Source organism: Sphaeramia orbicularis, chromosome 10 (assembly GCF_902148855.1).
Source record: "Sphaeramia orbicularis chromosome 10, fSphaOr1.1, whole genome shotgun sequence".
Classification (NCBI taxonomy): Eukaryota; Metazoa; Chordata; class Actinopteri; order Kurtiformes; family Apogonidae; genus Sphaeramia; species Sphaeramia orbicularis.
The window spans coordinates 25,051,147-25,071,146 of record NC_043966.1 but is presented as its reverse complement, the minus strand read 5'-3'; the positions used below and the strand labels follow the sequence as shown (position 1 = coordinate 25,071,146).

The following is a 20,000-nucleotide window of genomic DNA, read 5'->3' as shown; positions in this document are numbered from 1 at the left end:
TATTATCCATACCTTTTCAGAAACTTTTGCCCATATGAGTAATCAGGAAAGCAAACGTCAGAGAGTGTGTCATTTGCTGAATGCACTCGTCACACCAAAGGAGATTTCAAAAATAGTTGGAGTGTCCATAATACGGAAGCCGAGAACGGCCATGGCTAATACATAATTTTATGGTCGTTATCTCGTGATAACGACTTAATTAACTCGTTATCTCGAGATAACAAAGTTCGTTTTCTCGTGATAACGACTTAATTAATTCGTTATCACAAGATATCAAAGTTCGTTATCTCGTGATAATGACTTAATTAATTCATTATCACGAGATAACAAAGTTTGTTATCTCGTGATAACGAATTAATTTATTTCGTTATTTCATGGTAGAAGAGGCTAACAGGTACCAATTGAGAAAGGAGGACACATAGAATAAAAACATTTTCTAATATGTAAATTTTCTTGTGGCAAATAAATTCTCATGACTTTCAATAAACTAATTGGTCATACACTGTCTTTCAATCCCTGCCTCAAAATATTGTAGATTTTGCTTCCCCACCCTGTATGTGTCCTTCTTTCTCAATAACTGTCTTCACATGCTTCCTGAAACTTGCGCAAGTGTTCCTCAAATATTTGGGTGACAACTTCTCCCATTCTTCTTTAATAGTATCTTCCAGACTTTCTCGTAATAGTTTTGCTCATAGTCATTCTCTTCTTTACATTATAAACAGTCTTTATGGACACTCCAACTATTTTTGCAATCTCCTTTGGTGTGACGAGTGCATTCAGCAAATGACACACTCTGACGTTTGCTTTCCTGATTACTCATATGGGCAAAAGTTTCTGAAAAGGTATGGATAATAGTGTTAGGTATGATTATGACATCAATATATGTTTGGTTTCAGAACAATTGATGTAGTGCCTGCTGAGAAAAAACAACTAAATGTTCATTGTAAATTTATTTATATATATATATATATATATATATATATATATATATATATATATATATATATATATATATATATATATATATATATTAGGGCTGCAAGACATTAGGAACACATGCCATAACATGATTATTGACACGTGCAACCTACAATGTGAATAGCTGAGCTGGTGACTATTTTTTACCATCACAAACCACTTTTCTAAAGTGCTGGAGCAGATGAAAAAGGGTTTGAACTCTTGAGTTGAACCATGTTAGTTCTGTAGTCATTAACAGCTGTGGTCTATTTCCTCATCTCATTTTGGATTCATCTCGGATTTGTTTGGACCTGGAGCCAGGAAAATCCGTGACGGTTTCATCATGACTTACATCGCCCTTAAACACATGGTGTTTTAAGTGTGGAGAGTCATCGTGACTGCTGAAGGTAGTGAGTTGAGCGAGGAAAACAAGACCCCATTCTGTAACACCTACGTGGCTCAACAAATTAGTCTTTAGAAAAAAGGTTACCAGTTTAAGTGGAGACATTGCAGTTGGAGTTAATTTCTGTCAGTCTTTCTTTTTTTCTTTGAAAACTTACATTAATTGTGAAGGCAGTGATAAATCACCCATCTGTCACACTAACCCAGCTGTGTATGTCTAACGCTTTAGCAACATTTGTTGGAGGAGGCTACATTGTTGGTCTGTCAGAGGCAGTTTATGACCCGACCATGGGACTGACCTGGGCTGTTTTAATAGTAACATCACCCCTGACTTTCATTGTTGGTAAGGACAAACTATCTATCTAATTATTATCTATGGATCTACTTGACTTATGAAAATATAGACTTGTCATCAGTTCAATTTAAAATTGAGTCTATTCCACAATGACTTGTATACGGTTTCAAAAGTTTTTTTTTTTTTAATGAGCATCAGCTGCAGAGGATCAGCATTTGTGTCTTACTGAAAATGTATAGACATTAAGAAGAGGAGAATCAGACACAAATGACCAGACTGAGAAGCATCTAAATTCTTGTTCACACCAAAAATGGGCAAAAATTCCACTTTCAAAAGCACAACAACTGATGGAGTTATTTTTCAAATGCAAAGTAGATCAGTGAAAACACTGAAAATCTTTAAACTTTATACTTTTCTTCAGTCAAATAAATATTTAAATGAATTAAGAAATAAGATTTGAGGGTTTTTTTTTTTTTTTAATTCTATGATAGGAAACTAAATGTCAGTTTTGTGTAGATGGAATTCATGAAATATCACTGCTATGAAGAGACACAAACCTGTTTCTCTATCATTTACTTCATCAAGGTGGAGTTTTCTTCGCAAAGACAATGAGAGACAGAAAATACATGACGATGATGGACCCATTCCAGATCAAGTATGGAAATGTAATCAGTGGGTTTCTGTCGATGGGACTGGTGATCTCTGACATGTTCTGGGTAACAGCAACTCTTATCGGCTTAGGTAATGACACTTCTTCCAGTTTTTGACTGAAGTCACAACTGTCATGATAAACTGAGGGGACATTCCTTTACAAAGATAAATGTGAGTGAGGTTTCTGCATATACACAGAAAATCAAGTAGTCTTAATTTTGTAGAGTTGTGTGGATGAGTGTTGATTTGGGTGACATTTTCACACTCCTGTGGTGTTAAAAAGGTTTATGGGCAGGGCTAATTCCACAGTCTCATTGTTTAATGTTATGGGGACATGCCTTTAAGTACAGGTAATAAGATTAGCTCTCTGTTAATAGAGAGTTAAATTCATTGTATGAGCAGCACCACCTTTTATGATATAGGAAAGTGTTACAGTAGACAAGAAAACCCTCATCCTAACCTGAATGTCATCTTGGTCCTCCAGTGGTGAACAGGAAGAGCAGTTAAGAGTTAAGAGCATTAAACAGTAAGGAGTTACATATTAACGACCATGGAGTTGATTTGAACTCTTCAGTAGTGGTTCTCATATAAACACCGGGTGACTGTTGATTTTAACTGTGAGGGTGTTAAAAGTGTTATTTTAAATTTGCACTGTAGAGTCTTTAAAATGACATTTGTGTGACTTTCTTCTGTGCTGTAGGTACAACAATGAGTGTCATCCTGGATTTGTCTTATACTATTTGCATTTGGATCTCTGCTGCAGTCGCCATCATCTACACACTCCTCGGAGGCCTCTATTCTGTGGCCTACACAGATGTTATACAGTTAATTCTCATATTCTTTAGCTTGGTAGGTTCAATGACTTTGATCTTATTAAGTCTTGCTCTGTAATAATCTTGAAGGGAGTGGCTGGTTAATAAGGGTAAAAGTATGCATAGCAAAAATGTGTATTCTGTTTTGTTTTCCTGCAGTGGTTGTGTGTCCCATTCATCCTGATGAATCCACATTCAGTTGATATCACAAAGTCTGCCTTTAATTTCACCTACCAGGCCCCTTGGGTCGGTACAGTGGACAGTGACAGGGCATGGAGGTGGATTGATAATTTCTTGTTATTGGTAAGGACCACATGCAGTAATCAAGTAGGTATGTTGATACAAATACGTAATCATAGCCCACTATCTTGAATACAAATACAACTGCACACAAGAACATGGGCATTCTTTGAAAAACACTGTTGAACTTTGGGGATTTTCTTTTATTATTGAAAGATGTAAACACATATGTAAGTATGTAAATGTATGTCTGTGTGTATGTGTGTATATGTCTATTGAGGTGGTGTGATATTCCTGTTCTCTCTATGGTTCTGGATCTGACTCTGGCTCTTGTCATTACTTGGCTCTGCTCTCTCATCTCACTGCAGCATCAATGACCAGCACCATCCTTTTGTCCGTTTTTCTTTACACACATACACCCAGAAATGTGTGTGTAAGTAGTTCCTCCTGTTCTAGTTGGTACATCTGCCACCACTTGAGAGGGAGCAGTGGTATAAAAGCCTCACGGTTATCTTCGGTGGTTGTTGGGTATGGTTCTGTGGAGTAGTGATGGATGGCCGTTTTGTTCATTTAAACTCATTTTAGTTCCAAACTCCAAAAGTTTAAGAATATTATGCCTGCTATTACATGTTTTGTGCCTTTGTAGATCCACTGTGATCTATAATGCACATGAGTAAATGATAAGTTCAGGCATAATTATTACTTACTCACTTATTTTTCTTGACAATTTTCACATTTTTCAGGTTATTTGCTTTTTCTGTGAAAGGATAGATCATAAATGTAAACATTTTCATAATGTAATTTTACTTCTTTGCACTGAAACAAAGAAAAGAATTTGAAGTTCTCATTATTCATAAGTTATTATATTATTATTTTTCTAATCCAGCCTGCTTGAGATCAAATTGTGCTGTATGTGGCTCCTAAACTAAAATGAGTTTGACACCTATGCATTAGAAGCACCGAGGACATTGTGGCAGATGCTTCATCAAGGGCCCGTGCACTTGATAACGTACTCCCTCTGTCTTCATAACCTGCTCCTTAAATTGCTACTCCAGGCACCAGAGGAGGTGCAGAGGAGCTGGGTCAAGTTTATTGGTGTGTAACTGGTTATAAAAGTATCTGTGAGTATGATGAAATCAAAGTGGGTAATGGGTAAATATTTTCTGTTGCAAACTGTTGTGATTGTTACTGTTAACTGAGAGGAGCCCCTTTCTTCTGGAGGGGGATGGGTCTCTCACTAACTGTTTTCCAGGCAGAGCTGTACACATCACATCCAACATCTGACCTTTGTCCTTCTTTTCTTCACACAAATGCACTCATTCATGCATGTTTGACACAACTGATATCACACATTCGACCTTTAATGAGAAGAAAACCTTAAATGTAAGGTCCCTGGAAGTCAGCTCAGTGATTTCTTTCTGTCTTAGACTCTTGGTCACCTGGGTTGTCAGGATTTCCATCAGAGGACCCTGTCAGCCTCCTCATCGGCCACAGCCAGGATCATCTGCTTCATTGCAGCTCCCATCGTCTTCATAATGGGAGTCCCATCTGTTTTGATTGGAGCAGTCGCAGCATCAACAGGTAGAGCATATATGATAATAGTAAGATCATCATGAACAGCTATGTCAGTGTGTCATATTGTTTTGTATTGCTTTCAGACTGGAACATGACCTCGTATGGCTCTCCATCTCCTTATGACCGTGGAGAAACAGGCCAGGTTCTGCCCATTGCTTTACAGTATCTCACACCAAATTATATCTCCATCTTTGGTATTGGAGCAGTAGCTGCTGCTGTGATGTCATCAACAGACTCATTTCTGTTATCAGCTGCCTCCATCTTCTCTACCAATGTCTATAAGAACATCCTGAGGAAAAATGTAAGAGGCCAAAAATGCACAGAATTTTGTTCTTATTTTTCTTTGGACTTCCATGTCATAAGGAAGTGAATGAATGGACTCACGGGCACGGTGCTGAAGGGCGTAACATTGTTTATGTTGCACTCTCCGCCCGGACGTTCGAGGGAGATGGCTGCGTTGTATGTGGTGTTGAAATAACAACGAACTCGCTGCGTTTTCCTCACTCGTACGGTGTTTATTCAACAGCCGCCATTACAACACTCACCTCCACGGTGCACATGCGCACAACTACTTCCTTTCTGACAACATGAATCAATCAGGCACGAAACATCTAACAAACTGCATTTTACTTGTTTTAAACAAAACCTTTTCTAAATGCATTTAATTTTTAAACAAAATATGTTCATTCATTATCTGAACCCGCTTTATCCTCACTCGGGTCACGGGGGTCGCTTGGAGCCTATCCCAGCTACATAGGGGCGAAGGCGGGGTACACCCTGGACAACATCGTTACACAACAAAATATAAGTAAAGTAAGTAAAGTAAATTTTATTTATAGAGCACTTTTCACAGACAGAGTCACAAAGTGCTTTATCAATTCAAATCAGAATCAAATTAAGTTTACAGAGACCCAACAGAATCCTTCAGGAGCAAACACTTGTGATTGGTGACAGTGGCGAGGAAAAACTTCCCTTTAACGGCAGAAACCTCGAGCAGACCCAGACTCCTGAAGGATGGCTGTCTGCCTTGACCAGTTGGGGTTAAAGAGAGAGAGAGAGAGTAAAGGAGGAGAAAAGAGAGAGCGATAGAGATATAGAGAGACTGGGGGGGGGGTGACACATGGAGTACGTTATGATGAATACATAGAGTGTAATCAGTCTGTGGTGGTCCTGGGTCAGGTGGGAGACTAAAAAGCCTTTTGAACAGGAGGGTTTTGAGGTGTTTCTTAAAGCTCTCTAAAGAGTCCATGGATCGTAGGTGTAGAGGCAGGTCATTCCATAGACGTGGTGCCACAGCTTTAAAAGACCTGTCACCGCGTGTGCTAAAACAGGTCCGTGGAACCATCAGCAGGTGCTGTCCTGAAGACCTCAAGCTACGAGTCGAGCTGTAGGGCTGGATCAGGGAAGCAATGTATGCAGGGGCCTGGCCATGTAGGGCCCGGAAAGTTAGCACAAGAATTTTGAAATGAAGACGATATAGAACAGGGAGCCAGTGGAGAGATTTAAGGATGGGAGTGATGTGGGTTCTCCTGTTTGTGCGGGTCAGGAGCCTGGCAGCAGAGTTCTGGACAACTGTAGACGGGCCAGCTCCTTCTTGTTTAAGCATGTAAACAGGCTGTTGCAGTAGTCTAAGCGAGAAGATACGAAAGTGTGAACGATCATCTCGAGCTCATTTGTGGACACCATAGATCTGAGTTTGGAGATGTTGCGTAGGTGGAAGAAACAGTTTTTGACTAGGTGTTTGGAGTAGAATTCTAAAGACATGTCCTGGTCAAAGATGACACCCAGATTCCTCAGTTTTGTCTTTACCGAGGAACTCAGGTCTCCAAGGTGATGTTTGATCCCTGGGATTGCACTATCCGGGGCAATGATGAGCGTCTCTGTTTTGCTGGAGTTCAGCTGGAGGCTGTTATCATTTAGCCACTGCTTCAGCTCTGACAAGCAGTTGATTAAGGAACTCAGTTTGTGGGGCTCAGAGGAGTTAAAGGAGCAGTATATCTGGATGTCATCCGCGAATAGATGATAGGAGACATCACTATACTGTTGGATAATGTGGCCAAGTGGGAGGACAGAGTAAGAATAGGACTGGTCCCAGGACAGAGCCTTGGGGCACACCACACAGTAGATCCGCTGAGTCAGATTGGAAGTTGTTTATTGACACAGTGATATGTAACGATTTTAATTACTACAGTTTTAAATGTAAAATTAAATTTATATAAACCTATATATTTCATCATTACCTCCGCCAAGGAGGTTATGTTTTGCCAGGGTTTGTTTGTCTGTTTGTCTGTCCGTTAGTGTGCAACATAACTCAAAAAGTTATGGACAGATTTTGATGAAATTTTCAGGGTTTGTTGGAAATGGGATAAGGAAGAAATGATTAAATTTTGGTGGTGATCGGGGGTGGGGGGGGCCCACGGGGGGGGCGCAGACCTCCACCAAGGCTGATCAGTAGCCCCCCCCGTGGGCCCCACCACCCCCGATCACCACCAAAATTTAATTCATCAAAATCTGTCCATAACTTTTTGAGTTATGTTGCACACTAATGGACAGACAAACAGACAAACAAACCCTGGCAAAAACATAACCTCCTTGGCGTGGGGGGGCCCACGGGGGGGGGGGGGGGGCACTGATCAGCCTTGGCGGAGGTCTGCGCTCTCCGAGTGCTTCTAGTTAATTAAATATAAATATAATTACACAGTACCTTTGCACTTCAGCAACAATACACATAAATCTACAGTAACACCTGAGAACAAATAAACATTGATGACCTATGAAAAACATTTTAAAAAGAAATAATGCGCCAAGGCATTTTAACCTGTCACATTTATTCACAGAAAACAAAAATATGTGTAACAAATAAAACCAGAGGGTGGAATCTGCAGAGTCTGCAAGGTGATGGGATCAGGGTGGTGAGAGTCTGTGATGTGGAGAGGTATGAGGTGTAGTGATCTGGCACTGCCCAGCCACAGAGGAGCCCCTTATATGGGCTCTTAATGCTAAGGTGCTGAAGCTGTGCAACACGCAGCCGGCAAATCTGATTGTAGAGGGAGGGCTCAGCGGCCACGCAGGAACAGACCGTGACATTCAAAGCCCTTTTTCTTTTATTTTTCTTGCGTTACACATTTTATATTTAACTTATCTCATATTTTGCAAATTTTATTTTGCGTAAAGGTCTTTATGAGACATAAATATTGACATAGACAAGGATAAACCTTGACTCCTGTAAATATCCCTTTAGGGAAACCACAATCACAGACACACATACATACCTTCCTAAGAAGACAGTAGGAGATAGTTTGGGTAAAACGTGTTTGCAGTCTTGGTTTGGAAACTTTATGTCCCTTAGGAAAGAACAAAGTGACCTGTGCTCTACCCTCACAACTAAGAATGCTTAACATAATTTTCACAACACAATAGGATTAAAAAGGGCATTTTCTACCTAAGACTATTTTTAGTAGTTACACAACTTCAGAACACATTATCTGATTTGTATTAGATGAAAACTGTAGCATCTCAGACAAAATGTGACCAGCTTGCCTGATAATTAGCTTAACACCATCAGCAGGAGTGATATTTCTGGTACAACCATCCCATTCCATATGAATATTCCATATTCCAACTCAGAACACATTCTTGTGCCACATGATGTGACCACAAATCATGTGCAGCTGTTTGAGACTTTTTTTTTGCCTATGATAAAATTAGATTGATTTAAAAAACATATATGTTTTCTCTGACTTCCATCTCTCCAGGCATCAGACGGGGAGCTCCAGTGGGTGATCCGTATCACTGTGGTGTTAGTGGGTGTGAGTGGCACATCACTCAGCTTTGTGAGCCACAGCATCATGGTTTTCTGGATCCTGGGCTCAGGCATAACCTACACTATCATATTCCCACAACTGATCTGCGTCCTCTTCTTTAAAATGTCCAATGGTTACGGCGCCGTCATGGGTTTGTTGGTTGGAATGTTGTTGAGAGTACTGAGTGGGGAGCCATCGCTCGTTTGCCTGTTATCCTCCATTTCCCAGGGTGCACTAGTGAGGATGGCGTGTATGTCCAGCGTGCTCCCATTCAGACGATCTGCATGCTGTCCACCATATTCACCACTTTTTTGATCTCATACTTGGCTTCACTGCTGTTTAACACAGGACTGATTCCTGAAAGGTGGGATGTTTTCAAAGTGAAAACCAACAAAGTGCCACAGAGACTGTTATTAAGAAGAAATGATGTTAATAAGAGAACAGAGGAGGAAGAGGAGAACCCTGAAGAGCAGACCGAAACTGGAACAATGTTGACAAATCAGTTGGGCTGAAAGAGGAAATCACTGGGAGACAAGTGTTTTGAATACAGTTTCATGATCATTTGTTTAATTAATATTAATCAACAAACTAATTTGTTAATTTTACAGAACTATAGTCATAGCAGGTACTTTTACAGGGGTTTAGAACTGTTCTTTCTCATATTTTAAAATGTGCTTATTTAAGGCTCACTGAAACTATAACATAATCAAATATGCAGTCTTACATATGCGGTGAAGTGGTGGATATTTTCTCACTTATAAACTTAAGGCACTGGCAGTTTGAATGGTATTACTTTTTCTGTGTAGAATGTTGCATGTAAAATCTTGTTCTTTGTATATGTATTGGTAATTCCTCATTTGCCCTTTTTGTGGTCGTAAAATTCCCTGTGAGCGACATTTTTCTCTCAGTAGGTTTAGAAACAGGAAAGAGGAACTCTCAGGAAGCTGTAAGTGGCAGGAGACATGTATTAAAATAACTCATGAACAAAGATTGTCAAATACATAGCACTGATGAATGCACATACATTATTCTAAAGAACACAGGTGAACAAGGTAAGTTAGCTTTAATATCTGTCTGCCACCTTGGTCTGGAATTTTCATGTTTAATGCACAGGGAGAGCAGATTGCATGTGCTCTGCTCTCACAACACCTAAGAATGCTTCAAGTCTTAAGAGAAGTTGCAGATAACATCATACTACTTATACACTGTTATTACTGCTAAATTACTGTTGATAACCCTACTTATTCACATGACGGAGAGTCAAAAAGTTCTCAGACAAATGTATAAGTTACTCGTACGCGTCATCTTCGGCTTATCTGGTCCAAATCGCAGGGGCAGCAGCCTTAGCAGAGAAGCCCAGACAGTCCTCTCCCCAGCCACTTCCGCCAGCTCTTCCGGGGGAATCCTGAGGTGTTCCTAGGCCAGCTGAGAGATATAATCCCTTCAGTGCATCCTCAGTGGGCCCCGAGTTCGCCTCCTGGCTTCTGTCAATGTGGAGGAGGCAGCGCTCTACTCTGAGTCCATCCCAGATGTCCAAGCCCCTCACCCTATCTCTAAGGCTGAGCCCTGTGGAGGAAACTCATTCTGGCCACTTGTACTTGCGACTGCGTTCTTTCGGTTATTACCCAGACCATAGGTGAGGGCAGAATGTAGATTGACCCGTAAATCAAGAGTTTCACCTTTTGAATTAGCTCCCTCTTTACCACACCTGACTGGTTTAGCGTCCGCATTACTGTATACGCCACCCTGATCTGCCTGTCAATCTCCTGCTCCATCCTACCCTCACTCGTGAACAAGATCCAGAGATACTTAAACTCCTCCACCTGAGGTAGGATTTCCCTCCTGACCCTGAGTGGGCATTCCACCCTTTTCCAGCTGAGGACCATGGCCTCAGACTTGAGGTGTAGATCTTCATCCCAGCTGCTTCACACTCAGCTGAACTGCCCCAGCGAGAGCTGAAGGTTGTTGCACGATGATGCAAAGAGGACCACATCGTCCACAAAAGCAGAGATGAGATCATCCCACCACCAAACTTGACCCCCTCCACCACCAAGCTGTGCCTAGAAATTCTGTCCATACAAGTTATGGACAGAACCGGTGACAAACGGCAGACTTGGTGGAGGCCCACCCTCACTGGGAACAAGTCCAACTTACTGCCAGCTACGTGGACCAGACTCGCACTCCTTTGGTACAGGGACTGAATGGCCGCTAACAAGGGACCATCCACCCCATAGTCCTGAAGCACCCCCCACAGGATAACTCTGGGGACATGGTCGTAAGCCTTCTCCAAATCCACAAAACACATGTGGACCGGATGGGCAAACTCCCATGCCCCTCTAGTAGCATAGCGGGGGTAAAGAGGTGGGTCACGGTTCCACACCTGGGACAAAAACCACATCGCTCCTCCTCGATCTGTGGTTCAACTATCGACCATACCCTCTTCTCCAGTACCCTAGCATAGACCTTATCAGGGAGGCTGAGGAATGTTACAGTTGGAACACACCCTCTGGTCCCTTTCTTAAAGATGGGGACCATCACCCCAGTTTACCACTCCAAAGGCACTGCCCCCGATGTCCACACAATGTTGCAGAGGCGTGTCAGCCAAGACAACCCTACAACATCCAGCCCCTTAAGATACCCAGGGCAGATCTCGTCAACCCCTGGACTCCTCCACCGCCACGAAGTAGTTTCACTATCTTGGCGACCTCTGCCTCCTTCTTCAGCCTGACAGCTCCCCTCACCTCTGACATCTACCAGTGGGTTTGGGGACTACTGCTGTGACTGGCCCCACAGCTACCTTATGGCCGCAGCTTGCCACAGCCACCTCGACAATGGCAGAATGGAACAGAGCCCATTCGGATGCAATGTTCCCCTCCCCTCCGTAATAAAAGTTTATTTAATAATATAACAAAATTATTTTGTACTTATTCTCAATTAGAGTCTAATACTTTTTGTAATCTGTGTTTTCATCTGTAGATTCCCTCTTGTAGGATTGCTGGGCCGTGCACTGTACATTTTTAAATTATAACATTTGTGTGAGAAGTTTTTGACTTCCTCGTACACACATACAACTGTAGCACATCTGTTACAAACAACTAAGAACATATTCTTGTAGAGTTGGATGGTGTATCCATACATTTATTAAAGTATTTTTGGAACATTCTGGTGTTTTGACAGTTTATCAAGAAAACAAAGCACAGAAATAACATTTTCTTGTTTCATATAGACCTATACAGGAAGTGCTTCGATTACTACAGGTTGATCCAATGGGTAAACCAATCAGTAACATATACTGTATACTATATACAGTAGAATGTGTGGTATAACAGACTTACAGTGTGATATGAATTGAGTGTAACTTGCAAACTTCATTCACAGGCAAATGAAAAAGAGAATGTTTTCAACCTAGATTGAAAAGTAGCAACCTTTGCCGGATACTAAGCAGCCAAATAATTAAATGTTCCTTCGCTATGTTAGTATGAGCTCAAAGCAAGAGTAGTTAAAATTTACCATATTTAGGTCACCACTGAAGAAAAATAAGTGAAATGTGTTGGTTATCGTTCAAGATGAAGTACTGATCATAGTTTAAAACAAGCTGCCTGCATTGTCTGCACATTTGAGTACATTTACTTGTCTGGCATGATGTAAATGCACATAAACCTATGTATGTGTGCATGTACTAAAACATTATAATTATCTTGAAAACATTGGTCAGTCAGCACTTTTGTCATTTGTTTGGCATTCATCTTATCGAAGTATGCAGGTGCAGATCTACAGGGTGGCAGCTGCCAAGTTGGTGCCAGTCACAAATTTACAAGTTCAAAACTCTAATGCCTAAGAGCCATGGATATAGTAAGAGATGACAATAAGGAAATGAAATCCATGGAGGTAAGTAACAAACAACATTGCCACAGTTTTGCCGTGTCCTGACATTTTCTGAATATAATTTTCTTTAAGTCTCTTTAAGAGACCCTGGGAGAATTACAATGCACTTTTGATTTGCCTGTTAAATAAGACCTTGTGTGATATCTATGCTTCAAATCTCAATTATCCAGTTGTTTGTTCTTACATTCTACTCTAAGCCCTGAAGTTGTGTGCCATTTGTGTCTCAGTTGACAGGCATAGCATAGAGTTTCAATCCCAGTCGACATCTCTACATAATATTATACAATTTGTTGCTTAACACTCTCAAGGATTATGAAGTGTTTTGGAAGATGACTGAATTTGTTGCTTAATAGAATAGAATAGAATAGAATAGAATAGAATAGAATAGAATAGAATGCCATGTATTGAAGTGGTACAGCTGTTTCAGATGTGCTACTGTGTGATATATATGAAATTCATATCATGAGGGAAATTTAAACCAGTTTATTTGGTATATAATCCAGCACTGCTTCCTTGATTTATTAATTTTTCAGAATACCTACACAAACAAATGCACACATTGATATTAACCTTTTTTTATCCCTACATTTACACACATTGCATTGAGAGGCTGAAAAATTCAAGGCTCAGTCCTGGGATGTTTAATGATGTCTAGTGGTGAAATTACAGATTACAACAAACTGACCTGTGTGGTTGCCAAAGAACACCACGTCTGTCATTAGTGCCTGTTTAGGGAACATTAACTCCTGGTCCACATTCAAACATGGTAGGTGTAATGCACATTAATACATGGTCAATGCCACCTGCTATAAAATAGAAAAAAGAAAAAGAGGAGTTAAGAAAACACAATGACTATCATTTTTATGTGATTATTCTCTAATGAAAACATACAGTATTCTGAAAGTTAGGATCCATTCTGTGATGGATGGTCTTACATCTCCCTAAATGTTACCCTGGGCTTTTGATTTCAATATATCACTGGAATCATTGTATGGTTAGTGTGTCTCAATATGCTATTTTAAATGAAGCATCATGATTCACAGAGAAGCTCAGCCTTCAACATGTATTCTCAAGATGCCATTTTCTTTTCCAATAAAGTTTACATACAAACATTGGCATTAAAAATGGGGACTCATTGTTAACACAATGTCTGTCAAAATAATTGCAATGTCTTTTTTTGTTATTGAAGAGTTTGTCATAGCAATTAATGATGAGAATATCAGAGTAAGTCCTGATATGACACTGTCACCATACAGTGCCCCTAAAAGGATGGCATAATGGACAATGTATGAGAATCACAACGTAATCCCATCATCTTTTGATGCATTGTAGTGTCTCAGTTTGAACACTTTTTCAGTTTCATTCAGGAAATTACCAACTCAGATGAAACTGAACAAAAAACACCAGAGTTTTAGCTTACTGCCTGTTTATTACACACCGACTCTGGCTTCCACACATCTGTAATTTTCAAAGCAATAGTGACTTCAGTCAAATTGGCATCTGCATGACTTAGTCAGACATATTGGTGTTTTTATTCTTTTGTGTCAATAAACCCCTTTCTTGGGCATATCAATTCATAGGCCTGTTTTTAAAATTCTTTTTTCCTTTTAACTTACTCCAGCATGGCATACAGTGTGCCTTGGTAGGTTGTAAGAACACAGAGCACCAAGTATTTGATTTTAACTTGCAAGGTTTTCAAGGTTTCTTGCAAGTTTCAGTTGGTGTCATTTGTATAAAACTCTGCTATACATGAAAAGTGCTGAAGTGTTAAAACACACCCCATACATTTACTGATGTGGCCCTTCTGTAATAGAGCAGTTTTCAGAACCACCAGCTGAAATACAGGAATCACCTCACAAAAAAGGTACTTATCTCCTACATTCAATTAGCTGCTTTTTTCATAATCAATGTACAGAGCTCACTGAAACGAATCGGTATTTGTTGTAGGCAAATTCATGTAAAAAACAACCTTTGTGGGACACAGGGCTCCATCCAGCACATGAATGAGGAAGGTGTGAACACACTTAGGCAAAAACCTTCCTTTGCCGATTATTCAAACCAAGGGTGTGGATTTGCATGCTCACATACACATACAGTACGAGGTTAGAGAAACAGCAGAATGATGATGAAACAGGTGAGCTCATAATGGTCATTTGTAGAGTTAAACATCATCATCATGTTAAGTCAAAGCATCTGGTCATAAGTTTATTTTGACAGCACATCTGAGTTTCACAACCATCACTCAATATGCACAAGTTACTCAAAATAAATGAGTGTAGTAAATGTTTATATATACCAGTGGTTCTCAGTCTTTTTCTGTCAGGCCCCCTTTGGAGGATGAAAAATCTCCAGGCCCCCCCTCAACCCCAACAACATTGTAACAGTGGTGCAATTATAACTTTTATTGAAAGAAAAATCAATACTGTAACAATACTTTTTGCTTTTCCTTCAATTATTTGTTGTGCAAATTAAAAGTAACTCAGTTTTGTGTGAACAATACAAATTAACTCAACAAGACTGTTCCCTGAGACAATATTTTCCCAAATAAAAATAGGAAATGCGCAATTATCTTACAACTATGACAATAAAGTTCCTTTTTTAGAACAACAAACAAATTTTGGTAACAAAGACGAACATTTTAACAATATCAGTGGCTGCAATAAGCCCATTTACATTGCACATCTCAGAACATTAAAGTACAAACTGTACAAACTGTGCAAAAACACAAACATTGCACATTTTTCTTTTCCACTCAAATCCTTGTCCATTCTCCAAACCTAAACTCTTTGTCTAGTCCAGTGACAGATCATCATGGCAGTAGATTTGTATATGTCCCTAAAATGAGTCCAGGGTGCTCCAACGCTAAAACATTAGTTACACCTGCTACATGTCGTAACCTGAAAAAAAAAAAAAAAACAAACACCCATGACCCCCCCGGCAAGCCTTCGCTTCCCTAAGGGGCCCACCCCACAGTTTGAGAAATACTGATATATACCAATAGGCCTGTAATTTTTATTTTAATCAGTGTACTGTTTTATTAGACATACAATGGCAGCTAAAATTATTAGAACACTTGAGATTTAAGAGGTTTCATTTATTTATATTTTTGAATTGATCATTAAAACACTCACAAAACAAATGAAATATCAACAGTCACCTTCATGCTCTATAGACCATACAATAGAGCTGTCATAAGGAGATTTAGTTCATTTTCCTGCAAAAAAAACCAAGGTTGGCTGATTTCATTGTCACACAGTCATGTTCCTCCACAGAAGACCCAAGTTTTCCTTGTGTGATCATTGTCATGTTTGATTGTGATTGTTGATACCCAGAGTCTCAGGACATACCTATGGTTCTTAAGAATGTACAAATATGTGTCTTTCCTGCTCACTAAGTAAACATTAAGGTTAAAAGTAGACAAAACAGTAAGACTCACTTCATCTGATTTGTTGTGCTCAGAGCAACCACCTGCATGTTTCATGAACATTATGAACTAAATCATGTTATGGAGGCAATAAAAGTTGATACATTCAAATCTCTCCGGTGTTCTAATAATGTTGGCCACCACTGTATTAAACTGTGAAATCAGTTAAAGATGCTGCATATCACAGTGACGGAGTTGGACTTAATCATACTTGATCATATGTGTTGATGATGAAGTGTACACAGCAAATTCTGGTCTTTGGAATCAGAGCCCTATAAAGAGAGTTACGACACGCTTTGATGTCACTGCTCTGGTGATCATGTAGTTCATGTAAGCCTGAATTGTTCCAAATGAACTGAGTGCTCTCACATTATTCAGTGGGAGAAACAGCAGTGAGCATGGTAAATCTCAAAATAAACCACACACAACCGTTGTGTCACTACTGTATGTACTGCTGTGTGTGTTACACTTTTGAGTAGTGGGGCTGACCACTGAAAGGAATGCATTTATTACTTTGAAAACTTACATTTTGGGGAGAAAGGCAGTGGTCAGCTGTGTGAACACTGTGTGCCTGCCAATCTCTGCTCTCCTGGTAAGACACACAATACGGCACTGTTACAACCAGCTCAGCGTCACAACATAATGAGGACCAGGACACCAGACTGAACGCAAAAAAAAAAAAAAAAAAAAAGGGTATCTATTCATAAAAAAAAAAAAAAAAAAAGTAAAAGAATAAGAAAAAAAAACAACCAGCCAAAGCTGTAATCTGATGATCCAGTGTCAGTGAGCTGAGGAAGAGAGAGAGCAGCAGGAACTGAGCCCTTTATTGAGGTTTTGCACATACGTCACATGATCACGTGGTTTTCTGTTGACGACGCCATATTGGTAGGCAAGCTTTCCTTGGATCGTACAATTGCCCATTGTTGGTGATATTTATCTTTCTCCTGTGTAGATCTACAAACATAAAGCTTTAAGCAGTGTGATCATGGTAACCACATGTGTTGCGGTTGGCTCAGGGATTAAAGTTCTCCGTCACCACGACGGATTTCCGTCAAATGGAAAAATTGAGGGGAGGGGGGGGAGTCATATTGAAATAACTTCCCCACGTGTTTCGCGGAGTCCAGTCGGCACCGCGATCATGTCCTGAATCTGCAGGTGGTTAACACAGGCACGCCACGCACAGGGGGCTGATAGGTTTAACAGTGATGATAATAAGATGATTTTTATGTCAGGAGGAGAGATTGATGATTATTTCTCTTTGGAAGGAAACGCTGCTCATTCTGTGCCTCAGAAACAGATGGACAAGTTCAGCTTTACCGAAGTTCAGCCTCCAGATGCTAACTTTAGTTTAGTGCTAACAAGTAGCTTTCATTATGAAAGAACCACAGCAAAAAGGGAAGAAGACAGAACTGATCTACATGTACCCTCATGTTTGGGTTCATAGCTTATCTCCTCTTGCCGGTATATGACTAGTGTGTGTGTTTGTGTTTGTGTGTATGTGCCCTTCCCGTGCGTGCGGCTGTGCGCAAGGCCACCTTAATGCACGGGCTAACCGGGGCTGAAGCCCAGGGGCCTACTGACTTAAGGGGCCTATCATTTTATGGACTTGACAAGCATATAAACTAACATCAGTTTGTAATTTTCAGTTTTCCTGTCAATGTTTTTATACGTACTGTACGCACATCTGAAGCTGCTTCTTGATCCCAATTGGTAAGCCCAGCCCCGCCCCCATGTGTCAAGAGGTCATGTTCAATTACAAAATGTCGGGGAAGAAGAAATTTAAGAGCGATGCCCACAAAAGAAAAGTGGCACGAGAAGAGCATAATCGAGAGACAGAGTTATTAAAGTGCACGCAGTTGAGTTTACGCCTATGTGCAGGTGTATCGGTTCTCAGAATTTATAGTTCGATCTGTTGCTGCTGTTAAATAAATGTTTTTCTCGACAGTTGATGGTCGTTGATAATATTTTTTATCATTGTTATCATGAAGTCAAACTTCCATCCATCTTGGTTATAATCTACTCGCTGTTGTAGATTACCAAATATTATATTTTATAATGAGCTTGTAGTTTTGAAGGATGGGACGGGGGGCCTACAACACCTACCTCAGCCCCAGGGCCAACCATTAGGTTAAGGTGGCCCTGGTTGTGCGCGCCGCGGCCCTACGCTCCATCTCAAACTGGGCGAATCAGTCGTACAGTCAGGTTCACGATTCATGTTCTCACACTGCACGGACCTACGCTCGTATGCGACCTGACTTCTCACACTGTAGGACCATACACCACAGGACGCACCACACATTCGTGTGTTGTATCCGGAAATACAACGTTAAAATACCAAGGAATCCGTAAAAGTGCATAGACGATTGTGTATTGGCGTGAGCCACAAAATGGTAGTGCTAAACAAAAACCAACGAGCTGCTTTGGTAATATGTGCCATTATCTGTGAGGAATCAAAAAAGAAGAAAAGACAACGATGTGTTTGGTGCAGGCATTGGTTGGCCAGACATGGACAGTATGGGCTGTCATCCTACAGCAGGAACTAGAGGTAAACTGCAACAGTTTACGCGGTTATGCGCCCGACTGCATAAGTGCTTCCGTTCAGTGCTGCCCGTTCAGCATCTTATTTCTATCTGTGTGGTACAGTACGAAGATAAAATTGAATGAATGAGTAACACCCTTGGTATTTGCAAAGCCACTGTATTTTAAATACCCTCAGAGAGGATCTGTAACGGAATATAATTTGTTTCAGTTGACGTAATTTCTTCCAATCAAAAGAGAACATGATATTGGTGGGAGGGGGTTGTGGACGCAGGTTTGACGATGTACAGATTATTTTGGCTAGCATATACGACATCATGGAGAGGAAGGTGCTGAAGTGGTAACTATTGAGAGATGCGTGAAAATAATAATGTAAAAATAGATCCGGAATGACCAAGCTTGAAACTTTTGGTTTCAGTGCCAAAAAGCAGGGGGAAAAAAAGTAGTTGGTTAGGGTTACATTTACACAGACATTTTCCCTAAAATTCATGTGCTGTTGGAGTTGGAGTTATGTTTTACGAGTTCCTAAACTGTTAAATAAAAAGTTTTTCACTCATTTTTTGCAGTAAGGCTTTCTTCTAGTTATTATTTTCACTTGCTTCAAAGGTTTTCATATCCTTTAAAATTAACCAGAGAGCACCAAAATTGACCTGAAGCTTCAAAAATTTTCTGGGGGAGGACCCCCAGACGCCCCACCAATACCACTCATGACATTTTGCTATCCGCTGTTACTAATCTTCTACACCTGTACACTCTCCCATTCAGTGTGTTTACAGTATTGCCATATTTGACTATATAAACTTGTACGCTATAGTAGTATTGTATTGCATCATTTTTAATAGTGGCCAATGATTTTGACCAGAAAAAAATTTTCAGTCAGATGAAAAATTTTGCTTTAATCCCTGGGTTGGCTGCAATAGATGAGTTTCATGTGACGTATGCATACATTAAGTCTTTGAGGAGGAAGTCACGCCGAGTTTGTAGCGTGTTAAACGATGGACCTGCTAAACTCCTGTGTGCCGTTATTACTTAGCTTTCACCAATTATAACTTAGGCAGAAAGACTGCTCGGTTCCATTGGTGGCAGCAATGGTTCTGTTCTGCCAACTGCTGTTTATACAGGGTGTCCCATAAGTCTCCATACATAGGAGACTAATACATTCCATGGTTCTAACGTATTTCTTTATATTTCTTCTTTATAGTTCTTCAGCAGTGGAGGACACGCATTGAAATGTGTTCCCGACAAAATGGCAGTCATATAGAGCATATTATATAAATAAAATGGTTTATGTCAAGAAACGTTTTTTTTCCTATGTATGGAGACTTATGGGACACCCTGTAGTTATTACCACGGTTAGCATAGCTTCTCAGTATAGTTAGCCTGCATGCCTGTTGCGCTTAGTGGAGCGGAAAAAAGAA

General features: G+C 40.3%; 1 protein-coding gene across 2 annotated transcripts in view; it reads left to right on the top strand.

Moving 5' to 3' along the window:
* The window catches only part of LOC115427736 (high-affinity choline transporter 1-like), a 31,377-nt gene that overhangs the window by 9,477 nt on the left and 1,900 nt on the right, over positions 1–20,000 (top strand). For both annotated transcript variants that reach the window (XM_030146444.1, XM_030146445.1), the window contains exons 2-7: positions 1,589–1,702; positions 2,240–2,395; positions 3,006–3,154; positions 3,277–3,420; positions 4,785–4,938; positions 5,016–5,233. In XM_030146444.1, coding sequence (XP_030002304.1) covers positions 1,589–1,702; positions 2,240–2,395; positions 3,006–3,154; positions 3,277–3,420; positions 4,785–4,938; positions 5,016–5,233 — 935 coding nt within the window. The remainder of the gene's footprint in view (positions 1–1,588; positions 1,703–2,239; positions 2,396–3,005; positions 3,155–3,276; positions 3,421–4,784; positions 4,939–5,015; positions 5,234–20,000) is intronic.